We start from the raw sequence: 22500 nt of genomic DNA, 5'->3' as shown, positions 1-22500 counted from the left end.
CCACACAGACAGTGTGGTGAAGAAGGCGCAACAGCGCCTCTTCAACCTCAGGAGGCTGAAGAAATTTGGCTTGTCCCCTAAGACCCTCACAAACCTTTACAGATGCACCATTGAGAGCATCCTGTCGGGCTGTATCACCGCCTGGTACGGCAACTGCACCGCCCGCAACCGCAGGGCTCTCCAGAGGGTGGTGTGGTCTGCCCAACGTATCACCTGGGGCACACTGCCTGCCCTCCAGGATACCTACAGCACCCGATGTCACAGGAAGGCCAAAAAGATCATCAATGACATCAACCACCTGAGCCACGGCCTGTCCACCCCACTACCATCCAGAAGGCGAGGTCGGTACAGGTGCATCAAAGCTGGGACCGAGAGACTGAAAAACAGCTTCTATCTCAAGGCCATAAGACTGTTAAATAGCCATCACTAGCCGGCTACCACCCGGTTACTCAACCCTGCACCTTAGAGGCTGCTACCCTATATACATAGACATGGAATCACTGGTCACTTTAATAATGTTTACATACTGCTTTACTCATTTCATATGTATATACTGCATTCTACTCTATTTTAGTCAATGCCTCTCCGACATTGCTCATCCTAATATTTACATATTTCTTAATTCCATTCTTTTACTTTTAGATTTGTGTGTATTGTTGTGAATTGTTAGATACTACTGTACTGTTGGAGCTAGGAACACAAGCATTTTGCTACACCCCTAATAACAGCTGCTAAATATGGATATGTGACCAATAAAATGTGATTTTATTGAGATGTATAGAATGCGCACCTCTGATCTTTGCCATTGAACGCTTCTTGTGATAGCAAAGCCCATAGAGGGCTTGTCCCGTCTAGTGGCAAGTGTGCCCTCTATACATCTCTATGGGTCCCTGTAAGTGCGGTCTATAACCAGAACTGGCGGCTGGAGAGAAAGATTCTGAATGAAAAGATATCTGTACAGATATTTGACTTACAGTATATATGGCTAATTAAGCAGCCCATATGATATTTAATATTTAATATGCCATTTAGCAGACGCTTTTATCAAAAGTGACTTACAGTCATGTGCGCATACATTTTTACGTATGGGTGGTCCCGGGGATCGAACCCACTACCCTGGCGTTACAAGCGCCGTGCTCTACCAATTGAGCTACAGAGGACCACATCGCAGCACTTGTAGACTAGCAAAACAACGCACCAGATGAAAGGAGAAACTACTGATCAAACCTGAGTCGCTCGTCAAATCTGACATTGCCCATTCTGATATTTCTTCATTTTAATTGTTTGGATTTGTGTGTATTGTTTTGTATTGTTAGGTATTACTGCACTGTTGGAGCTAGAAACATAAGCATTTCACTGCACCTGCGATAACATCTGCAAAATATGTTTACGCGACCAATAACATTTTATTTTATTATTCTATTTTACAATTGTAATATAACGTGTCGCTTTCCACACAATTTACTATTGTAATATAACCTGTCGCTTTCCACACAATTTACTATTGTAATATAACGCGTCGCTTTCCACACAATTTACTATTGTAATATAATGCGTTACTTTCCACACAATGTGATATTGTAAAGTAGCGCGTTACTTTCCACACAATGTGATATTGTAAAGTAGCGCGTTACTTTCCACACAATGTGATATTGTAAAGTAGCCGCGTTACTTTCCTCACAATGTGATATTGTAAAGTAGCGCGTTACTTTCCACACAATGTGATATTGTAAAGTAGCGCGTTACTTTCCACACAATGTGATATTGTAAAGTAGCGCGTTACTTTCCACACAATGTGATATTGTAAAGTAGCGCGTTACTTTCCACACAATGTGATATTGTAAAGTAGCGCGTTACTTTCCACACAATGTAATATTGTAAAGTAGCGCGTTACTTTCCTCACAATGTGATATTATAAAGTAGCGCGTTACTTTCCACACAATGTGATATTGTAAAGTAGCGCGTTACTTTCCTCACAATGTGATATTGTAAAGTAGCGCGTTACTTTCCTCACAATGTGATATTGTAAAGTAGTGCGTTACTTTCCACACAATGTGATATTGTAAAGTAGCGTATTACTTTTGTTAAATGTAACAAGTAATATGTAATACATTAGTGTTTCAAGTAACTAATCCCAACACTGCACCTTACACAATTACACACACCTCATCTTTCGTCATCTCGATCCTAGGTAAGAACGGTGACATCGACTATTGCGAGCTGAACGCTGTCATTGGCTATAAGAGCATCGTGGCGGACCCGGTTACGTTCAGGTCACGGTCGAGCTACGTGACCCTGCCCACACTCCAGGCATACTACTCCATGCACCTGTTCCTCCAGTTCAAAACCACCTCACCTGACGGACTCATACTCTACAACAGAGGAGATGGAAACGACTTTATAGTGGTGGAGCTGGTCAAAGGGTAATTCCCTCAACATTCAAATTACATCCTATTGACACTATATTGTCTGTCTATACACTACTGCTACTGAACAACAGAGGAGATGATATCATTTGGTGAAAGGACTAGTCTATCTGCTAGCTACTCATGGATATGCAGTTCATATTATAATACTCTAATCCTAATCTCCCTCCAACCCTCCCTCCTTCCGTCCCCAGCTACCTCCACTATGTGTCAGACCTGGGGAACGGGGCTCACCTGATCAAAGGGAACTCCAACTCTCCTCTTAATGACAACAACTGGCACAACGTTCTCATATCCAGAGACACCAACAACCTGCACACTGTTAAGATAGATACCAAGGTCACTACACAGACCACTATGGGAGCCAAGAACCTCGATCTCAAAGGTAACACTCAGCCCTTGTCCCTTATAGCAGTGAGGGCAGTACTGTCAGCTACGAGAGAGCCAGGTATGGAGCGTGGAGTTGCCACTCAAGCTGTGCTGTGTTCCTATAGGTGACCTGTACGTAGGGGGCGTGGCTAAAGAGATGTACCGTGACCTTCCCAAGCTCGTCCACTCCCGCGAAGGCTTTCAGGGTTGCCTAGCAACCGTCGACCTCAACGGCCGATTACCCGACCTGCTGGTCGATGCTCTAGCTACGACCGGACAGGTGGAGAGGGGCTGTGAAGGTACACACACACACACAGGTATACACACACACACACCATGAGCACCTACACAAAAAAAGTATAGAAAAAATACACACATACCAGGACCTCCCCCTTACCATTGCATATCATAGCTTATTTTTTTAATTATTCTAGCTCTTGCTCCAGCTAACAGCTAATTTTATTTGTATTATTTAAATTGATGTTTTAATTATGTTGGAGATTATCCCACATGCTTTCTCTTCTCTTTATCCTCTGTCTCCTCTCTCTCTCTCCTCTCTCTCTCCTCTCTCTCTCTCTCTCTCTCGCTCTCTCTCTCCTCTCTCTCTCTCTCTCACTCTCTCTCTCTCTCTCTCTCTCTCTCTCTCTCTCTCTCTTTCTCTCTCATCTGTCTCCTCTCTGTCTCCCCTTTCTCTCTCTCTCTCTCTCTCTCTCTCTCTCTCTCTCTCTCTCTCTCTCTCTCTCTCTCTCTCTCTCTCTCTCTCTCTCTCTCGCTCTATCTCTCTCTCTCTTTCGCTCTATCTCTCTCTCTCTCTCTCTCTCTCTCTCTCTCTCTCTCTCTCTCTCTCTCTCTCTCTCTCTCTCTGTCTCTCTCTCTCTTTCGCTCTCTCTCTCTCTCTCTTTCTCTCTCTCTCTTTACTAACCATCTAACACAATTAGCTTGTTGTTGTTTTATTTTTATTTTTTGCTGACGAAAGTAGCATTATTGAAAGCTGCCTTGCAAGGTAGATCGCTCTGTGTACGTGTCTGTGTGTGTTCTTGTGATCGACTGGGTTCAAACCTGAGTCTCCTGCGCACCACAAGACTGTGTTAGCCCACTGAGCTAAAGTCAAGGCAGTAGCTCAGGGAGCTAACGCATGGGTTCAGGTCTCAGGCAAGGTTACTCATCATGCGAGCCACCTCGGTTACACTTGCAGGTACGTGTTTGTGTGTGGTATGTTCTGACGTGACCTGTCCAGGCCACCGTAATGACCTCATCCCCTCAGTGACACCATTCCTGTTTAAGTTAGACCACACCCTCTTCACCTCCGTCACTTGGAAGCATGATTCTAACCCCACCCCCTTCTGTTTAATCCCTCCCTCCCTGTATCTAACCTAGGGCTGGCCAACCTCATGGACAGACAGCTACTGGATGTGAAGTGAATTGTAATACCAATTCAACAATCCAAAAGTGCTTTTCATTTTCAATGAAGATCAACTCTTGAAGGAATGGGTTCACTTAAAATGTGAATGAATATGTTTTTTGTCTGGGCTGTTGTCGATCAGAGTTTTTAAGGGCTTATTCTGATTATTTTGTTACTTTCAGCAGCCTCTGGTTGACATTAGCTTTCCTTGTTTCAAAGCTAAAGGATTTGTCTCTTTCTCTTTCCAGGTCCCAGTACTACCTGTCAAGAAGACTCCTGCTCCAATCAGGGCGTGTGTTTACAGCAGTGGGAGGGATTTAGCTGTGATTGCAGTATGACATCATTCGGAGGACCACTCTGCAATGACGGCGAGTCACTTCTTATTTCCTATGTCCTATTTCCTTTTTCCTACTTCCTGTTTCAGCCCATTTTACAACAAGTCATGTATCTGTTGTCCACAGCGGGGACCACTTATATCTTTGGTCGTGACGGGGGTGTGATCGTGTACACCTGGCCTCCTAACGAGCGCCCCAGTACACGGGCTGACCGGCTGGCGCTGGGCTTCAGCACACAGCAGAAACGCGCTACGCTGCTACGGGTCGACAGTGCCTCGGGACTGGGGGACTATCTACAGCTACAGATAGTAAGGACAACACTGGCCTCTACAGAATCACTGTGGAACTGCACTCTGTCCTCCTCATCTCAGCACTCTGATACACTACCAGCTACAACCCTTTATCTCTTCTTATCCTCTCTCTCTCTCTCTCTGTCTCTGTCTCTGTCTCTCTCTCGCTCTCTGTCTCTCTCTTTCTCTCTCTCTCTCGCTCTCTGTCGCTCTCTCTCTCTCTCTCTCTCTCTCTCTCTCTCTCCAATTCAAATTCAAATTCAAGCTGCTTTATTGGCATGAAAAACATTGTGTCCATATTGCCAAAGCAACAATGTATACAATATACAGTGGGGGAAAAAAGTATTTAGTCAGCCACCAATTATGCAAGTTCTCCCACTTACAAAGATGAGAGAGGCCTGTAATTTTCGTCATAGGTACACGTCAACTATGACAGACAAATTGAGAGAAAAAAATTCCAGAAAATCACATTGTAGGATTTTTAATGAATTTATTTGCAAATTATGGTGGAAAACAAGTATTTGGTCACCTACAAACAAGCAAGATTTCTGGCTCTCACAGACCTGTAACTTCTTCTTTAAGAGGCTCCTCTGTCCTCCACTCGTTACCTGTATTAATGGCACATGTTTGAACTTGTTGTCAGTATAAAATACACCTGTCCACAACCTCAAACAGTCACACTCCAAACTCCACTATGGCCAAGACCAAAGAGCTGTCAAAGGACACCAGAAACAAAATTGTAGACCTGCACCAGGCTGGGAAGACTGAATCTGCAATAGGTAAGCAGCTTGGTTTGAAGAAATCAACTGTGGGAGCAATTATTAGGAAATGGAAGACATACAAAACCACTGATAATCTCCCTCGATCTGGGGCTCCACGCAAGATCTCACCCCGTGGGGTCAAAATGATCACAAGAACGGTGAGCAAAAATCCCAGAACCACACGGGGGGACCTAGTGAATGACCAGCAGAGAGCTGGGACCAAAGTAACAAAGCCTACCATCAGTAACACACTACGCCGCCAGGGACTCAAATACTGCAGTGCCAGACGTGTCCCCCTACTTAAGCCAGTACATGTCCAGGCCCGTCTGAAGTTTGCTAGAGTGCGTTTGGATGATCCAGAAGAGGATTGGGAGAATGTCATATGGTCAGATGAAACCAAAATATAACTTTTTGGTAAAAACTCAACTCGTCGTGTTTGGAGGACAAAGAATGCTGAGTTGCATCCAAAGAACACCATACCTACTGTGAAGCATGGGGGTGGAAACATCATGCTTTGGGGCTGTTTTTCTGCAAAGGGACCAGGACGACTGATCCGTGTAAAGGAATGAATGAATGGGGCCATGTATCGTGAGATTTTGAGTGAAAACCTCCTTCCATCAGCAAGGGCATTGAAGATGAAACGTGGCTGGGTCTTTCAGCATGACAATGATCCCAAACACACCGCCCGGGCAACGAAGGAGTGGCTTCGTGAGAAGCATTTCAAGGTCCTGGAGTGGCCTAGCCAGTCTCCAGATCTCAACCCCATAGAAAATCTTTGGAGGGAGTTGAAAGTCCGTGTTGCCCAGCGACAGCCCCAAAACATCACTGCTCTAGAGGAGATCTGCATGGAGGAATGGGCCAAAATACCAGCAACAGTGTGTGAAAAGCTTGTGAAGACTTACAGAAAACGTTTGACCTGTGTCATTGCCAACAAAGGGTATATAACAAAGTATTGAGAAACTTTTGTTATTGACCAAATACTTATTTTCCACCATAATTTGCAAATAAATTCATTACAAATCCTACAATGTGATTTTCTGGGGAAAAAAATGCTCATTTTGTCTGTCATAGTTGACGTGTACCTATGATGAAAATTACAGGCCGCTCTCATCTTTTTAAGTGGGAGAACTTGCACAATTGGTGGCTGACTAAATACTTTTTTTCCCCACTGTACATTGTAAGAAAATAATAAAGAATAATCATATAAAATGGTAGTAAATAATAATACAACAAATAATAATAATAAAAACAACAATAAAATGTTAACAGTCAATAGTAGAAATATAGTAAATATAATAGGCTAAACATGGAAAATGAAACTATAACTAACTTATAACTAACTAACTGTCATCTCTCTCTCTCTCTCTCACACTATATCTCGCTCTCTCTCTGGCTCTCCATTTCTCTCTCCCCAGGATAAAGGAAATATTCGGGTAGTGTTTAACGTGGGGACAGATGACATCAACATTGAAGAGACTGCTAAATTCGTTAATGATGGGAAGTACCACATAGTTCGGTTTACCCGCAGCGGAGGCAACGCAACCCTGCAGTTGGACGACCTGCCAATCATAGAGCGCTACCCCTCAGGTAGGGACCGACCACAGCCTACACCTGCCTGTTACAGCCAATCACACAACAGGGCTTCGCTTCTCTTCCTGAATTAAAGGAAGTGACTATACATCGTAACTGTTTCTATCAGTATTAATATAAAGATGTTGTAATGTTGCTGTTACTTATGGTATTACTACATCATACTACATTACTATTACGACTTGTGTTATAACTTGCTGAAGATCAAATGTGTATTTTACGATGTTATTTTCCTGTTTAAACATAAAAAAAGAAATATGTAGTTACACTTCCCCTGTTGCCTTGACTCCAGGGAGTCTGTACTGACATCACTGGTCATTTATGTTGCCATGTTAAATAGTGTGTCACGTAAATTAACCATGTAAACATTTAATACAGATAGCAGTTGTGTTTTATTTAAAAAAGAAAATAATAGCCGTTGGGGCATTTGGCCAAACAGCAACACAATAAAAATGTCAATGTATTAACTAGACTGGGGGGAAAAACTAAGGGAAAAACTGATTGTATTTCTTTTAGCATTGGGTTTTTAAAAATGTTATGTTATTGTTTTTATATTGAGTATTTAGCTTTTAGCTAAAAGGCTAAACACTAGACAGAGGTGTATGAGGGTTGATCTGTTAGCTTTAACAGTGATTATCATTATTATTCTGTTGTTTTATCAAACTCTCTAAACCCAGTCAGATGTTTCCTGTCTGTCAGATGTTAAGTAACTGTTTAAATGTATCGTTAAATCAAAGCCCATGAACAGAAAGTCAATGTCCGCTTGCTGGCTGCTGCTCATGAATGTAACTCTTATTGAAGTTAATGACACAGCAACAATGTTCGGACCGACAGGACCTTGGTCAGGACTTTGACTTTCTCTTCATGGCTATTTATTTTGTTGTCCAGCTCCTGTGCCAGGTGTAATTACTGTGTTTTCATCTTTAAATTAAAGGCAACATTGATAACGAGCGCCTGGCCATCGCTAGACAGAGAATCCCCTATCGGCTCGGTCGAATAGTTGACGATTGGCTACTCGACAAAGGTAAAAACATACATTAAAATTACTTTAAACTTTCAACTTAAAAGTCAACCTGAAGCAAGTTGAAACAGTGACCATCCACTAACATCTAAAATTATAAATCCATAACTAAGTTTAAACGTTATAGTAACTGTTAGAGTATAATATTGTCAGACTGTGTAAACTGTAGTGTAACTGTTCTGTTCTATAATACAGTAATTTACTGTAAACTGTAGATAAAGAGAGAGGTAATAATACCAGGTTAAAGGGACAATGGGAAGATTCATCTGAATAAATGTGAAACTAATACAGATAAAATGTACTTGTTTAAGATTTTTCATAATATTGTTTCTCCAATTGTAAACATTTAAAGGGGTTCACTTAAGCATATATCAATTTTGAACATTATAATCTGAATAGCCAAAGTAAAGTTCATAATCAGATATTACATGTAAGACTTGAGAGATGTTAAATGCACTGTTTTGTTTCAAATTGACCTCTTAACCTTCAGCAGAGCACCTTTAAATGCCTGAAGTCCCTTTAACTGTGACCAGAGACAGAGCTATGACCTGTGCATGCTTCATAGAGCTTCATATGTCTTCATGTTTCCTTCATTGGGCTTCTTAAGGCTGTAATAACCATATCTGAGGATAATCAATCAATATGTCTGATCAACATGATGACTCTCTCATGATTCGTCTCCACAGCAACCATCTCTCAGCTATCTCATCTCTTCTCTCTTCATCCTCCTCTTCCTCTTCTTCTCCTCCTCTCTCCCTCCAGCCTCACATTCCACAGTACGTCTTAGTTTCCTCATGTCCCACGTCATCCTTTTAACATGCTAACAACAGGCTTACAACATGCTTACGACATGCTAACAACATGCTTACAATACACCAACATGCTTACAACATGCTAACAACACGCGTACAACACACAAACAAAATGCTTACAACACGCTTACAACACGCTCACAACACGCTCACAACACGCTTACAACACACTTACAACACGCTTAACAACACGCTTACAACACGTTAACATCATGCTTAACGTGTGTATTATCATCACACCAACGACGCCTATGTATGCGTCTGTGTGTGTCCAGGCCGCCAGCTGACCATCTTCAACAGCCAGACGACGGTGACGGTTGGAGGAGGAGAGAAAGAGGGTCAGTTCCAGGGTCAGATGTCTGGTCTCTACTACAATGGACTGAAGATACTCAACATGGCCGCCGAGGGACACGCCCACATCCGCCTGGAGGGCAGCACACGATTGGTTGGGGACATGCCCTCCTCCTCCATCACGCCCCAATCCAGCGCTGCCGCCGGGGGCAACCGATTAGACCCCGCCGGCGACATCACCACGACAACCGCAGCAAATAGGAAGCAAGGAGGAGGAACTACGCAGCAGGTAGGAAGCAAGGAGGAGGAACTATGCAGCAGGTAGGAAACAAGGAGGAGGAACTATGCAGCAGGTAGGAAACAAGGAGGAAGAACTACGCAGCAGGTAGGAAGCAGGGAGGAAGAACTATGCAGCAGGTAGGAAACGAACTATGATGCTATCTAAGGCATAAACAGGCTAACTAAGCTATTCGTAATCTCACACATATAGATACTTTATACAGTGCCTTCAGAAAGTATTCATACCCCTTGACTTATTCCACATGTTGTTGTGTTACAGCCTGAATTCAAAATGGATTAAATAGTTTTTCAATCTCACCCATCTACACAAAATAACCCAGAATGACAAAGTGAAAACCTGTTTTTATAAATATTTGCAAATTGAAAATGAAATACAGAAATATCTCATTTACATAAGTATTGACACCCCTGAGTCAATACTTTGTAGAAGCACCTTTGGTGGCGATTACAGCTATGAGTCTTTTTTGGTAAGTCTCTAAGAGCTTTGCACACCTGGATTGTACAATATTTGCCAATTATTCTTTTAAGAATTCTTCAAGCTCTGTCAAGTTGATTGATGATCATTAATAGAGAGCCATTTTCAAGTCTTGCCATAGATTTTCAAGCCGATTTTAAGTCAAAACTGTAACTAGGCCACTCAGGAACATTCAATGTCGTCTTGGTAAGCAACTCTAGTGTAGATTTGGCCTTGTGTTTTAGGTTATTGGCCTGCTGAAAGTTTAATTCTTCTCCCAGTGTCTGTTGGAAAGCAGACTGAACCAGGTTTTCTTCTAGGATTTTGCCTGTGCTGATAGCTGTATTCTGTTTCTTTTTATTCTAAAAAGCTTCCTAGTCCTTGCCGATGACAAGCATGCCCATAACATAATGCAGCCACCACCATGCTTGAAAATATGAAGAGTGGTACTCAGTGATGTGTTGGATTTGCCCCAAACATAACACTTTGTATTCAGGACATTTTTTGTCACATTTTTTGCAGTATTACTTAAGTGCCTTGTTGCAAACAGGATGCACGTTTTGGAATAGTTTTATTCTGTACAACCTTCCGTCTTTCCCCTCTGTCAATTAGGTTAGTATTGTGGAGTAACTACAATGTTGTTGATCCATCATCAGTTTTCTCATATCACAACCATTAAACTCTGTAACTGTTTTGAAGTCACCATTGGCCTGGTGAAATCCATGAGCAGTTTATTCCTCTCCGGCAACTGAGTTAGGAAGGACACCTGTATCTTTGTAGTGACTGGGTGTATTGATACACCATCCAAAGTGTAATGAATAACTTCACCATGCTCAAAGGGATATTCAGTGTCTGCTTTTTTTTTACCAATAGGGGTCCTTCTTTACGAGGCATTGGTCTTTGTACTTGAATCTGTGCTTGAAATTCAGTACTCGATTGAGGGACCTTACAGATTATTTGTATGTGTAGGATACATCGTTTTTCAAAAATCCTGTTAACCACTATTATTGAACACGGAATGAGTCCATGCAACTTATTATGCGATTTGTTAAGCACATTCTTACTCCTGAACTTATTTAGGCTTGCCATAACAAAGGGGTTGAATATACTGATTGACTCAAGACATTTCAGCTTTAAATTTTTTATTAATTTCTAAAATGTTCTACAAACAAGATTCCACTTTGACATTATGGGGTATTGTGTGTAGATCAGTGACACAAAATCTAAATTTAATCAATTTTAAATTCAGTCTGTAACACAACAAAATGTGGAAAAAGTTAATGGGTCTTGAGTCACATGATTTGGATTCAAATTTGTGCTGCAATGAGCTGTGTTAACCTGCTATAATCTGCTATGAGCTGCTATGAAGGTTATGACCTGCTATGACCAGTCAGGAGGTTATGATGATGAACAGGCTCTCTGTGTGGAGATGGATTCTGGGTTATGAAATGGTCTGCCGCGCTCTGAAAAAAATTAATCCAATGATGCGAGTTGCCATGGAGATAGTGAACCCTCTCTCTCGCTCTCTCTCTCCCGCTCTCACTTTCTCTCTGTCTCACTTTCTCTTTCTCTCTCTCTTTCTCTCTCTCTCTTTCTCTCTCTCTCGTTCTCTCTCTCTCTCTTTCTTTCTGTTGTGCTCCATAGTGTATAGTTCCTCTGAGTATAGGCTGCCAGCTGTCTCAGACATAAATAATGGAATGCAGAGCTGTGAGCCTCAGGCATCAATAATAGATCTAGATGTATTGGGTGGATGGATGGATGGATGGCTGGATGGATGGAGGGTTTAAGTGACGGAGTGAGACACAGGCTGAATCCCAAATCACTCCCCTCGCCCCTCGCCCCTCCATTTGCGCGTTCACGTGTGCCTCCGCCATATGCACAAGTGTCCGAATGCTGAGGGAGTGAAAATTATCCATGTTGTAGGGGCTAATTAGACCCTCAGATAGCCACTTCGGGCCAAGCCAGCAGGCTTCAGAGTGAAGTGCTATCCCGTTTGCGCAATTTCCTACGAAAGAATGGAGAGGCGTGCTTAATTATATGTCACGTGCATTTGTTTATGTCGGATTCCGAGACTTGACACATGTAAATACCTCCTAAATTAAATGTTAAACTGTTACTGAGTTTTATGTCTTGTAAAACAACAGGGGGGGATTTCTTAATTAGAATTTCATGCTCGTTTTATTATTTAAAAGTGGAAGATGAATTGCATCATTCAAGTAACTAGTGTGTCCCGAAATTGATGGGTTTATTGATCCCCTCCCCACTCTGGAAGTCAGCCTGAGCAACACCCTCAGCAACACGTGACAACGGAGAGCCCTCCGAGCGAGTTGGTAGGGGCGAGGTGGTGGTTTGAGATTCACTGACAGTGTTGCTCTTTACTCCTCAAACGTGTGTGTGTGTGTGTGTGTGTGCAGTCGGTGGTATCCCAAGATATGAATTAGGTCATATGTATGCTTGATATGGTGCAGTGTGTGTGTGTGTTTCTTCCTGCAGCTCTGAGTTTAGTGAGATTCCCTCCTATGAGTCTGAATTATTAATAATGCTGAAGTGTCCACTCGGTCTCACTCTGCTCAATTTAGTTTTGATGTTTGTGTGTGTGTGTGTGTGTGCGTGCGTGTGTTTTTGTGTGTGTGCTCCATGTGTTTTATAGGTAGAACCAACTGTAGCAACCTCAGACCCCCCCCCTCTCTCTCTATCTCTCTCTCTCGCTCTCTCTCTCGGTCTCTGTCTCTGTCTCTGTCTCTCTCTATCTCTCTCTCTCTGTCTCTCTCTGTCTGTCTCTCTCTCTCTCTCTGTCTCACTCTCTCTCTCCTCTCTCTCTCTCTCCCTCTCCTCTCTCTCTCTTCTCTAACTCTCCTCTAACTCTCTCGCTTTTCTCTCTCTCCTTTCTCTTCTCTCTCTCTCCTTTCTCTCTCTCCTCTCTCTCTCCTCTCTTCTCTCCCTCTCCTCTCTCTCTCTTCTCTCTTCTCTCTCCTTTCTCGCTTCTTTCTCTCTCCTCTCTCTCTCTCCTCTCTTCTCTCCCTCTCCTCTCTCTCTCTTCTCTCTTCTCTCTCCTTTCTCTCTCTTCTCTCTCTCCTTTCTCTCTTCTCTCTCTCCTCTCCTCTCTTCTCTCTCTCTTCTCTAACTCTCCTTTAACTCTCTCGCTTCTCTCTCTCTCCTTTCTCTTCTCTCTCTCTCTCCTTTCTCTCTCTTCTTTCTCTCTCTCTCCTCTCTCTCTCTCTCTCCTCTCTCGCTCTTCTCTCTCTCTCTTCTCTCTCTCTGTCAGCAGCGATAGGTAGTTAGCGTATCAGTGCATCTCCTCGTTTTCTCCGCGCTGATAGAGCTGCTGCTAACAGAGTGTGTGTGTGTTTCTGAAGACAGTGTTAGAGCAGTGTGTGTAAACCGTGTGTGTGTGTGTGATGTGTGAGGCAGGCAGGCATGGACGCTCACTGGCATTGTTCAGCTGATCAGGTACTGATTTTACTCCTTCAGCATGATCACATCTTCTCCTTCAACTCTTCATCTCTTCATCGTTCCCTTTTCTTTTCTCTCTCTCCCCTTTCTTTATCTGTCTCTCTCTCCCCTTTATCTGTCTCTCTCTCCCCTTTATCTGTCTCTCTCTCCCCTTTCTTTATCTGTCTGTGCTGGAAGGCAGCATGCATCACTGCCAGACAAAGAGAGGGAGAGAAAAGGCTGTAGAGGAGAGACGGAGAGACAGAGAGATAAAGAGGAGATGAGGCTATAGGAAGAGGTTGGCATGCATTGTTCAGGAGTTCAAGTGTGGAATATACTTTTAATTGGCTCACTTTTAATTGACAACTTAAAGGGCTGTGGTTTGATTGACAGGTCTGTAGTTTGATTGGCATGTGAGTAGAGGTCAGCTGCGGAGACAGTTCCCTTTCGATTAGATGGAAAATGTTGAATAAACTTGGATTCTAATGGTAATGAAAGGCTGTCAAAGGAGTATCTTTGTTATTGGTCGCATACACATATTTCGCAAATGTTATTGCGGGTGTAGCGAAATGCTTGTGTTTCTAGCTCCAACAGTGCAGTAATATCTAACAATTCACAACAATGCACATCAATTTAAAAAGTAAAAGATTGGAATTAAGAAATATAGAAATATTAGGAAGAGCAATGTCAGAGTCCGGAGTGTGTATATATATATATATATATATATATATATATATATATATATATATATATATGTGTGTGTGATTGGATGTATATACATTATGGACAGTATATGGATATAATATGAAGTATATCTGAAGAATAGTATATGTATAGCAATAGTTAAATAGGATGGCCTTGACTACAATACAGTATATACATATGAAATGAGTAAAACAGTATGTAAGCATTATTAAAGTGGCCAGTGTTCCATTATTAAAGTGGCCAGTGTTCCATTATTAAAGTGGCCAGTGTTCCATTATTAAAGTGGCCAGTGTTCCATTATTAAAGTGACCACTGTTCCATTATTAAAGTGACCAGTGTTCCATTATTAAAGTGACCAGTGTTCCATTATTAAAGTGGCCAGTGTTCCATTATTAAAGTGGCCAGTGTTCCATTATTAAAGTGGCCAGTGTTCCATTATTAAAGTGGCCAGTGTTCCATTATTAAAGTGGCCAGTGTTCCATTATTAAAGTGACCAGTGTTCCATTATTAAAGTGGCCAGTGTTCCATTATTAAAGTGGCCAGTGTTCCATTATTAAAGGGGCCAGTGTTCCATTATTAAAGTGACCAGTGTTCCATTATTAAAGTGGCCAGTGTTCCATTATTAAAGTGGCCAGTGTTCCATTATTAAAGTGACCAGTGTTCCATTATTAAAGTGACCAGTGTTCCATTATTAAAGTGGCCAGTGTTCCATTATTAAAGTGGCCAGTGTTCCATTATTAAAGTGACCAGTGTTCCATTATTAAAGTGGCCAGTGTTCCATTATTAAAGTGACCAGTGTTCCATTATTAAAGTGGCCAGTGTTCCATTATTAAAGTGGCCAGTGTTCCATTATTAAAGTGACCAGTGTTCCATTATTAAAGTGGCCAGTGTTCCATTATTAAAGTGGCCAGTGTTCCATTATTAAAGTGACCAGTGTTCCATGTCTCTAGCAAGCCTCTAAGGTGCAGAGAGATGGAAGATTAGAGTAACAGGTATTGCATTGATCTAAAGAAACACATCTGCTCACAGCTGCTCTTGACTCTCTTGACCAATCACGTTCAGGCGATTGGGGTCTTCGGCACCCTTTCAGCAGACAGCGTTATGTTTACTTTTCTCCCGGGATTTTTGATTGGCTAATTAGCTCAAGTGAAATCCATCACATCGTTGCAAGAAGTACCTGGCTGATGTAGTAATTCATTTGATGTTAGCTTGTATAGTGCTTTGTACCAGACTTGTATACTGCTGCATTTCTGTTATCTTGGGATGCATGTTAGGCTAAATGTTTTTCATAGATTATTTGTGAGGTTTTTGTGGATTCTAGTCCTGTTCTATGTTGGGTTTTAGGGATATTATAGTTTGGCTTCTAGACCTGTTCTATATATCTGGTTCTGCTGTTCTCTCCTGTCTCCATACCAAGGTTAGTTATGACTACTGCAATGCATCACACTTCCATTTTAATTCATCACTGACTCTAAGTGTGTTTTTAACACATGCACACACACACACACACACGCTCACACACACACACACACGCTCACACACACACACACACGCTTATGCACACACAAACATTTCTCAGCTGTAAAGTTTATGTTTGAGTCTATCTCATGAATATGATTAGCATGATGTTAACTTCAGCTGCAACACTTTGTCTCCCTCCTCCTTTTCTGATGACTGTCCTTATCCTGTCCTCCCTCCCTCCATTGCTCTCTCTTTCCTCCATCTCTTTCACGTCTTCCATCTCTCTCCCAACATACAGTGGGGGAAAAAAGTATTTAGTCAGCCACCAATTGTGCAAGTTCTCCCACTTAAAAAGATGAGAGAGGCCTGTAATTTTCATCATAGGTACACGTCATCTATGACAGACAAATGGAGAATTTTTTTCTCCAGAAAATCACATTGTAGGATTTTTTATGATTTTATTTGCAAATGATGGTGGAAAATAAGTATTTGGTCACCTACAAACAAGCAAGATTTCTGGCTCTCACATACCTGTAACTTCTTCTTTAAGAGGCTCCTCTGTCCTCCACTCGTTACCTGTATTAATGGCACCTGTTTGAACTTGTTATCAGTATAAAAGACACCTGTCCACAACCTCAAACAGTCACACTCCAAACTCTACTATGGCCAAGACCAAAGAGCTGTCAAAGGACACCAGAAACAAAATTGTAGACCTGCACCAGGCTGGGAAGACTGAATCTGCAATAGGTAAGCAGCTTGGTTTGAAGAAATCAACTGTGGGAGCAATTATTAGGAAATGGAAGACATACAAGACCACTGATAATCTCCCTCGATCTGGGGCTCCACGCAAGATCTCACCCCGTGTGGTCAAAATGATCACAAGAACGGTGAGTAAAAATCCCAGAACCACACAGGGGGACCTAGTGAATGACCTGCAGAGAGCTGGGACCAAAGGAACAAAGCCTACCATCAGTAACACACTACGCCGCCAGGGACTCAAATCCTGCAGTGCCAGACGTGTCCCCCTGCTTAAGCCAGTACATGTCTAGGCCCGTCTGAAGTTTGCTAGAGTGCATTTGGATGATCCAGAAGAGGATTGGGAGAATGTCATATGGTCAGATGAACCCAAATTAGAACTTTTTTGGTAAAAACTCAACTCGTCGTGTTTGGAGGACAAAGAATGCTGAGTTGCATCCAAAGAACACCATACCTACTGTGAAGCATGGGGGTGGAAACATCATGCTTTGGGGCTGTTTTTCTGCAAAGGGACCAGGACGACTGATCCGTGTAAAGGAAAGAATGAATGGGGCCATGTATCGTGAGATTTTGAGTGTAAACCTCCTTCCATCAGCAAGGGCATTGAAGATGAAACGTGGCTGGGTCTTTCAGCATGACAATGATCCCAAACACACCGCCCGGGCAACGAAGGAGTGGCTTCGTGAGAAGCATTTCAAGGTCCTGGAGTGGCCTTGCCAGTCTCCAGATCTCAACCCCATAGAAAATCTTTGGAGGGAGTTGAAAGTCCGTGTTGCCCAGCGACAGCCCCAAAACATCACTGCTCTAGAGGAGATCTGCATGGAGGAATGGGCCAAAATACCAGCAACAGTGTGTGAAAACCTTGTGAAGACTTACAGAAAATGTTTGATCTGTGTCATTGCCAACAAAGGGTATATAACAAAGTATTGAGAAACTTTTGTTATTGACCAAATACTTATTTTCCACCATAATTTGCAAATAAATTCATTACAAATCCTACAATGTGATTTTCTGGATTATTTTTTCTCATTTTGTCTGTCATAGTTGACGTGTACCTATGATGAAAATTACAGGCCTCTCTCATCTTTTTAAGTGGGAGAACTTGCACAATTGGTGGCTGACTAAATACTTTTTTTCCCCACTGTAGCTCTTTCTTTTTCTCTCCCTACCTCCATCACTCCATTCCTCCCTCCCTCCCTCCCTCTCTCTCTCTCTCTCTCTCTCTCTCTCTCTCTCTCTCTCTCTCTCTCTCTCTCTCTCTCTCTCTCTCTCTCTCTCTCTCTCTCTCTCTCTCTCTCTCTCTCTCTCTCTCTCTCTGTCTAGTGGTGAGTGTCAGTGTTTCAGGTCTCACTCTCTCTCTCTTCCCTCTCTCTCTCTCCTCTCTCTCTCTCTCTCTCTCCCCTATCCTCTCTCTATCTTCTCTCTCTCTCTCGCTCTCTCTTCTCGCTCTCTCTCTCTAACTCTCTCTCGCTTCTCTCTCTCTCCTTTCTCTCTCTCCTTTCTCTCTCTTCTCTCTCTCTCTCTTCTCTCTCTCTCTTCTCTCTCTCTCTCTTCTCTCTCTCTCTCTCTCTCTCTCTCTCTCTCTCTCTCTCTCTCTCTCTCTCTCTCTCTCTCTCTCTCTCTCTCTCTCTGTCTAGTGGTGAGTGTAAGTGTTTCAGGTCTCACTCTCTCTCTCTCTCTCTCCCCTATCCTCTCTCTCTCTTCCCTCTCTCTCTCTTCTCGCTCTCTCTCTCTAACTCTCTCTCGCTTCTCTCTCTCTCCTTTCTCTCTCTAACTCTCTCTCTCTTCTCTCTCTCTCTCTCCTTTCTTTCTCTTCTCTCTCTCTCTCCTTTCTCTCTCTTCTTTCTCTCTCTCTCCTCTCTCTCCTCTCTCTCTCTTCTCTCTCTCTCGTCTCTCTCTTCTCTCTCTCTTCTCTCTCTCTGTCAGCAGTGATAGGTAGTTAGTGTATCAGTGCATCTCCTTGTTTTCTCCGCGCTGACAGAGCTGCTGCTAACAGAGTGTGTGTGTGTTTCTGAAGACAGTGTTACAGCAGTGTGTGTAAACCGTGTGTGTGTGTGTGTGATGTGTGAAGCAGGCAGGCATGGACGCTCGCTGGCATTGTTCAGCTGATCAGGTACTGATTTTACTCCTTCAGCATGATCACATCTTCTCCTTCAACTCTTTATCTCTTCATCTCTCTATCGTTCCCTTTTCTTTTCTCTCTCTCCCCTTTATCTGTCTCTCTCTCCCCTTTACCTGTCTCTCTCTCTCCCCTTTACCCGTCTCTCTCTCCCCTTTATCTGTCTCTCTCCTTTATCTGTCTCTCTCTCCCCTTTACCTGTCTCTCTCTCCTTTATCTGTCTCTCTCCCATTTATCTGTCTCTCTCTCTCCTTTATCTGTCTCTCTCTCCCCTTTATCTGTCTCTCTCTCCCCTTTATCTGTCTCTCTCTCCCCTTTATCTGTCTCTCTCTCTCCTTTATCTGTCTCTCTCTCTCCTTTATCTGTCTCTCTCTCCCCCCTTTATCTGTCTCTCTCTCTCCCCTTTATCTGTCTCTCTCTCCCCTTTCTTTATCTGTCTGTGCTGGAAGGCAGCATGCATCACTGCCAGACAAAGAGAGGGAGAGATAAGGCTGTAGAGGAGAGATGGAGAGACAGAGAGATAAAGAGGAGATGAGGCTATAGGAAGAGGTTGGCATGCATTGTTCAGGAGTGCGAGTGTGGAACAGACTTTTAATTGGCTCACTTTTAATTGACAACTTAAAGGGCTGTGGTTTGATTGACAGGTCTGTAGTTTGATTGGCATGTGAGTAGAGGTCAGCTGCGGAGACAGTTCCCTTTCGATTAGATGGAAAATGTTGAATCAACTTGGATTCTAATGGTAATGAAAGGCTGTCAAAGGAGTATCTTTGTTATTGGTCGCATACACATATTTCGCAAATGTTATTGCGGGTGTAGCGAAATGCTTGTGTTTCTAGCTCCAACAGTGCAGTAATATCTAACAATTCACAACAATGCACATCAATTTAAAAAGTAAACAAATGGAATTAAGAAATATAAAAATATTAGGAAGAGCAATGTCAAAGTCCGAAATATATATATATATATGTATATGTGATTGGATGTACAGTGGGGAAAAAAAGTATTTAGTCAGCCACCAATTGCGCAAGTTCTCCCACTTAAAAAGATGAGAGAGGCCTGTAATTTTCATCATAGGTACACGTCAACTATGACAGACAAAATGAGATTTTTTTTCCCCAGAAAATCACATTGTATGATTTTTATGAATTTATTTGCAAAATATGGTGGAAAATAAGTAGTTGGTCAATAAAAAAAAGTTTCTCAATACTTTGTTATATACCCTTTGTTGGCAATGACACAGGTCAAACGTTTTCTGTAAGTCTTCACAAGGTTTTCACACACTGTTGCTGGTATTTTTGGCCCATTCCTCCATGCAGATCTCCTCTAGAGCAGTGATGTTTTGGGGCTGTCGCTGGGCAACACGGACTTTCAACTCCCTCCAAAGATTTTCTATGGGGTTGAGATCTGGAGACTGGCTAGGCCACTCCAGGACCTTGAAATGGTTCTTACGAAGCCACTCCTTCGTTGCCCGGGCGGTGTGTTTGGGATCATTGTCATGCTGAAAGACCCAGCCACGTTTCATCTTCAATGCCCTTGCTGATGGAAGGAGGTTTTGACTCAAAATCTCACGATACATGGCCCCATTCATTCTATCCTTTACACGGATCAGTCGTCCTGGTCCCTTTGCAGAAAAACAGCCCCCAAAGCATGATGTTTCGACCCCCATTCTTCACAGTAGGTATGGTGTTCTTTGGATGCAACTCAGCATTCTTTGTCCTCCAAACACAACGAGTTGAGTTTTTACCAAAAAGTTATATTTTGGTTTCATCTGACCATATGACATTCTCCCCAATGCTCTTCTGGATCATCCAAATGCACTCTAGCAAACTTCAGACGGGCCTGGACATGTACTGGCTTAAGCAGGGGGACACGTCTGGCACTGCAGGATTTGAGTCCCTGGCGGCGTAGTGTGTTACTGATGGTAGGCTTTGTTACTTTGGTCCCAGCTCTCTGCAGGTCATTCACTAGGTCCCCCCGTGTGGTTCTGGGATTTTTGCTCACCGTTCTTGTGATCATTTTGACCCCACGGGGTGAGATCTTGCGTGGAGCCCCTGATTGAGGGAGATTATCAGTGGTCTTGTATGTCTTCCATTTCCTAATAATTGCTCCCACAGTTGATTTATTCAAACCAAGCTGCTTACCTATTGCAGATTCAGTCTTCCCAGCCTGGTGCAGGTCTACAATTTTGTTTCTGGTGTCCTTTGACAGCTCTTTAGTCTTGGCCATAGTGGAGTTTGGAGTGTGACTGTTTGAGGTTGTGGACAGGTGTATTTTATACTGATAACAAGTTCAAACAGGTGCCATTAATACAGGTAACGAGTGGAGGACAGAGGAGCCTCTTAAAGAAGAAGTTACAGGTCTGTGAGAGCCAGAAATCTTGCTTGTTTGTAGGTGACCAAATACTTATTTTCCACCATCATTTGCAAATAAATTCATTAAAAATCCTACAATGTGATTTTCTGGAAAAAGTATTCTCAATTTGTCTGTCATAGTTGACGTGTACCTATGATGAAAATTACAGGCCTCTCTCATCTTTTTAAGTGGGAGAACTTGCACAATTGGTGGCTGACTAAATACTTTTTTCCCCCACTGTATATACATTATGGACAGTATATGGATAGAGTATGAAGTATGTCTGAAGAATAGTATATGTACAGCAATAGTTAAATAGGATAGCCTTGAATACAATACAGTATATACATATGAAATGAGTAAAACAGTATGTAAGCATTATTAAAGTGGCCAGTGTTCCATTATTAAAGTGGCCAGTGTTCCATTATTAAAGTGGCCAGTGTTCCATTATTAAAGTGGCCAGTGTTCCATTATTAAAGTGACCAGTGTTCCATTATTAAAGTGGCCAGTGTTCCATTATTAAAGTGACCAGTGTTCCATGTCTCTAGCAAGCCTCTAAGGTGCAGAGAGATTAGAGTAGAGTAACAGGTATTGCATTGATCTAAAGAAACACATCTGCTCACAGCTGCTCTTGACTCTCTTGACCAATCACGTTCAGGCGATTGGGGTCTTCGGCACCCTTTCAGCAGACAGCGTTATGTTTACTTTTCTCCCGGGATTTTTGATTGGCTAATTAGCTCAAGTGAAATCCATCACATTGTTGCAAGAAGTACCTGGCTGATGTAGTAATTCATTTGATGTTAGCTTGTATAGTGCTTTGTACCAGACTTGTATACTGCTGCATTTCTGTTATCTTGGGATGCATGTTAGGCTAAATGTTTTTCATAGATTATTTGTGAGGTTTTTGTGGATTCTAGTCCTGTTCTATGTTGGGTTTTAGGGATATTATAGTTTGGCTTCTAGACCTGTTCTCTCCTGTCTCCATACCAAGGTTAGTTATGACTACTGCAATGCATCACACTTCCATTTTAATTCATCACTGACTCTAAGTGTGTTTTTAACACATGCACACACACACACACACACACACATGCTCATACACACACACACGCTCATACACACACACACACGCTTATGCACACACAAACATTTCTCAGCTGTAAAGTTGATGTTTGAGTCTATCTCATGACTATGATTAGCATGATGTTAACTTCAGCTGCAACACTTTGTCTCCCTCCTCCTTTTCTGATGACTGTCCTTATCCTGTCCTCCCTCCCTCCATTACTCTCTCTTTCCTCCATCTCTTTCTCGTCTTCCATCTCTCTCTCTCTGTCTAGTGGTGAGTGTCAGTGTTTCAGGTATCTCTCTCTCTGTCTAGTGGTGAGTGTCAGTGTTTCAGGTCTCTATCTCTCTCTCTCTCTCTCTGTCTAGTGGTGAGTGTCAGTGTTTCATGTATCTCTCTCTCTCTCTCTCTCTCTCTCTCTCTCTCTCTCTCTCTCTCTCTCTCTCTCTCTCTCTCTCTCTCTCTCTCTCTCTCTGTCTAGTGGTGAGTGTCAGTGTTTCAGGTCTCTCTCTCTCTGTCTAGTGGTGAGTGTCAGTGTTTCAGGTCTCTCTCTCTCTGTCT

The 22500-nt window shown here is 42.5% G+C and overlaps 1 protein-coding gene across 25 annotated transcripts in view; it reads left to right on the top strand.

Moving 5' to 3' along the window:
- Window positions 1-22500, top strand: part of LOC121531048 (neurexin-1a-like) — a 99393-nt gene that overhangs the window by 62161 nt on the left and 14732 nt on the right. For 9 of the 25 annotated variants that reach the window (XM_041837585.2, XM_041837081.2, XM_041837166.2 and 6 more), the window contains 8 exons: window positions 2192-2423; window positions 2621-2811; window positions 2921-3094; window positions 4446-4565; window positions 4659-4840; window positions 6999-7170; window positions 8108-8197; window positions 9282-9586. In XM_041837585.2, the coding sequence (XP_041693519.1) occupies window positions 2192-2423; window positions 2621-2811; window positions 2921-3094; window positions 4446-4565; window positions 4659-4840; window positions 6999-7170; window positions 8108-8197; window positions 9282-9586 (1466 nt within the window). Of the gene's footprint in view, window positions 1-2191; window positions 2424-2620; window positions 2812-2920; window positions 3113-4445; window positions 4566-4658; window positions 4841-6998; window positions 7171-8107; window positions 8198-9281; window positions 9587-22500 lie in introns of all 25 variants that reach the window. The other 16 variants (XM_041837662.2, XM_041837499.2, XM_041837415.2 and 13 more) reach the window with 3 other exon arrangements.

The sequence above is a fragment of the Coregonus clupeaformis genome, chromosome 1, assembly GCF_020615455.1.
Source record: "Coregonus clupeaformis isolate EN_2021a chromosome 1, ASM2061545v1, whole genome shotgun sequence".
Taxonomy (NCBI): Eukaryota; Metazoa; Chordata; class Actinopteri; order Salmoniformes; family Salmonidae; genus Coregonus; species Coregonus clupeaformis.
The sequence above is the reverse complement of the archived record's forward strand: the minus strand, read 5'-3'. Positions and strand labels throughout refer to the sequence as shown.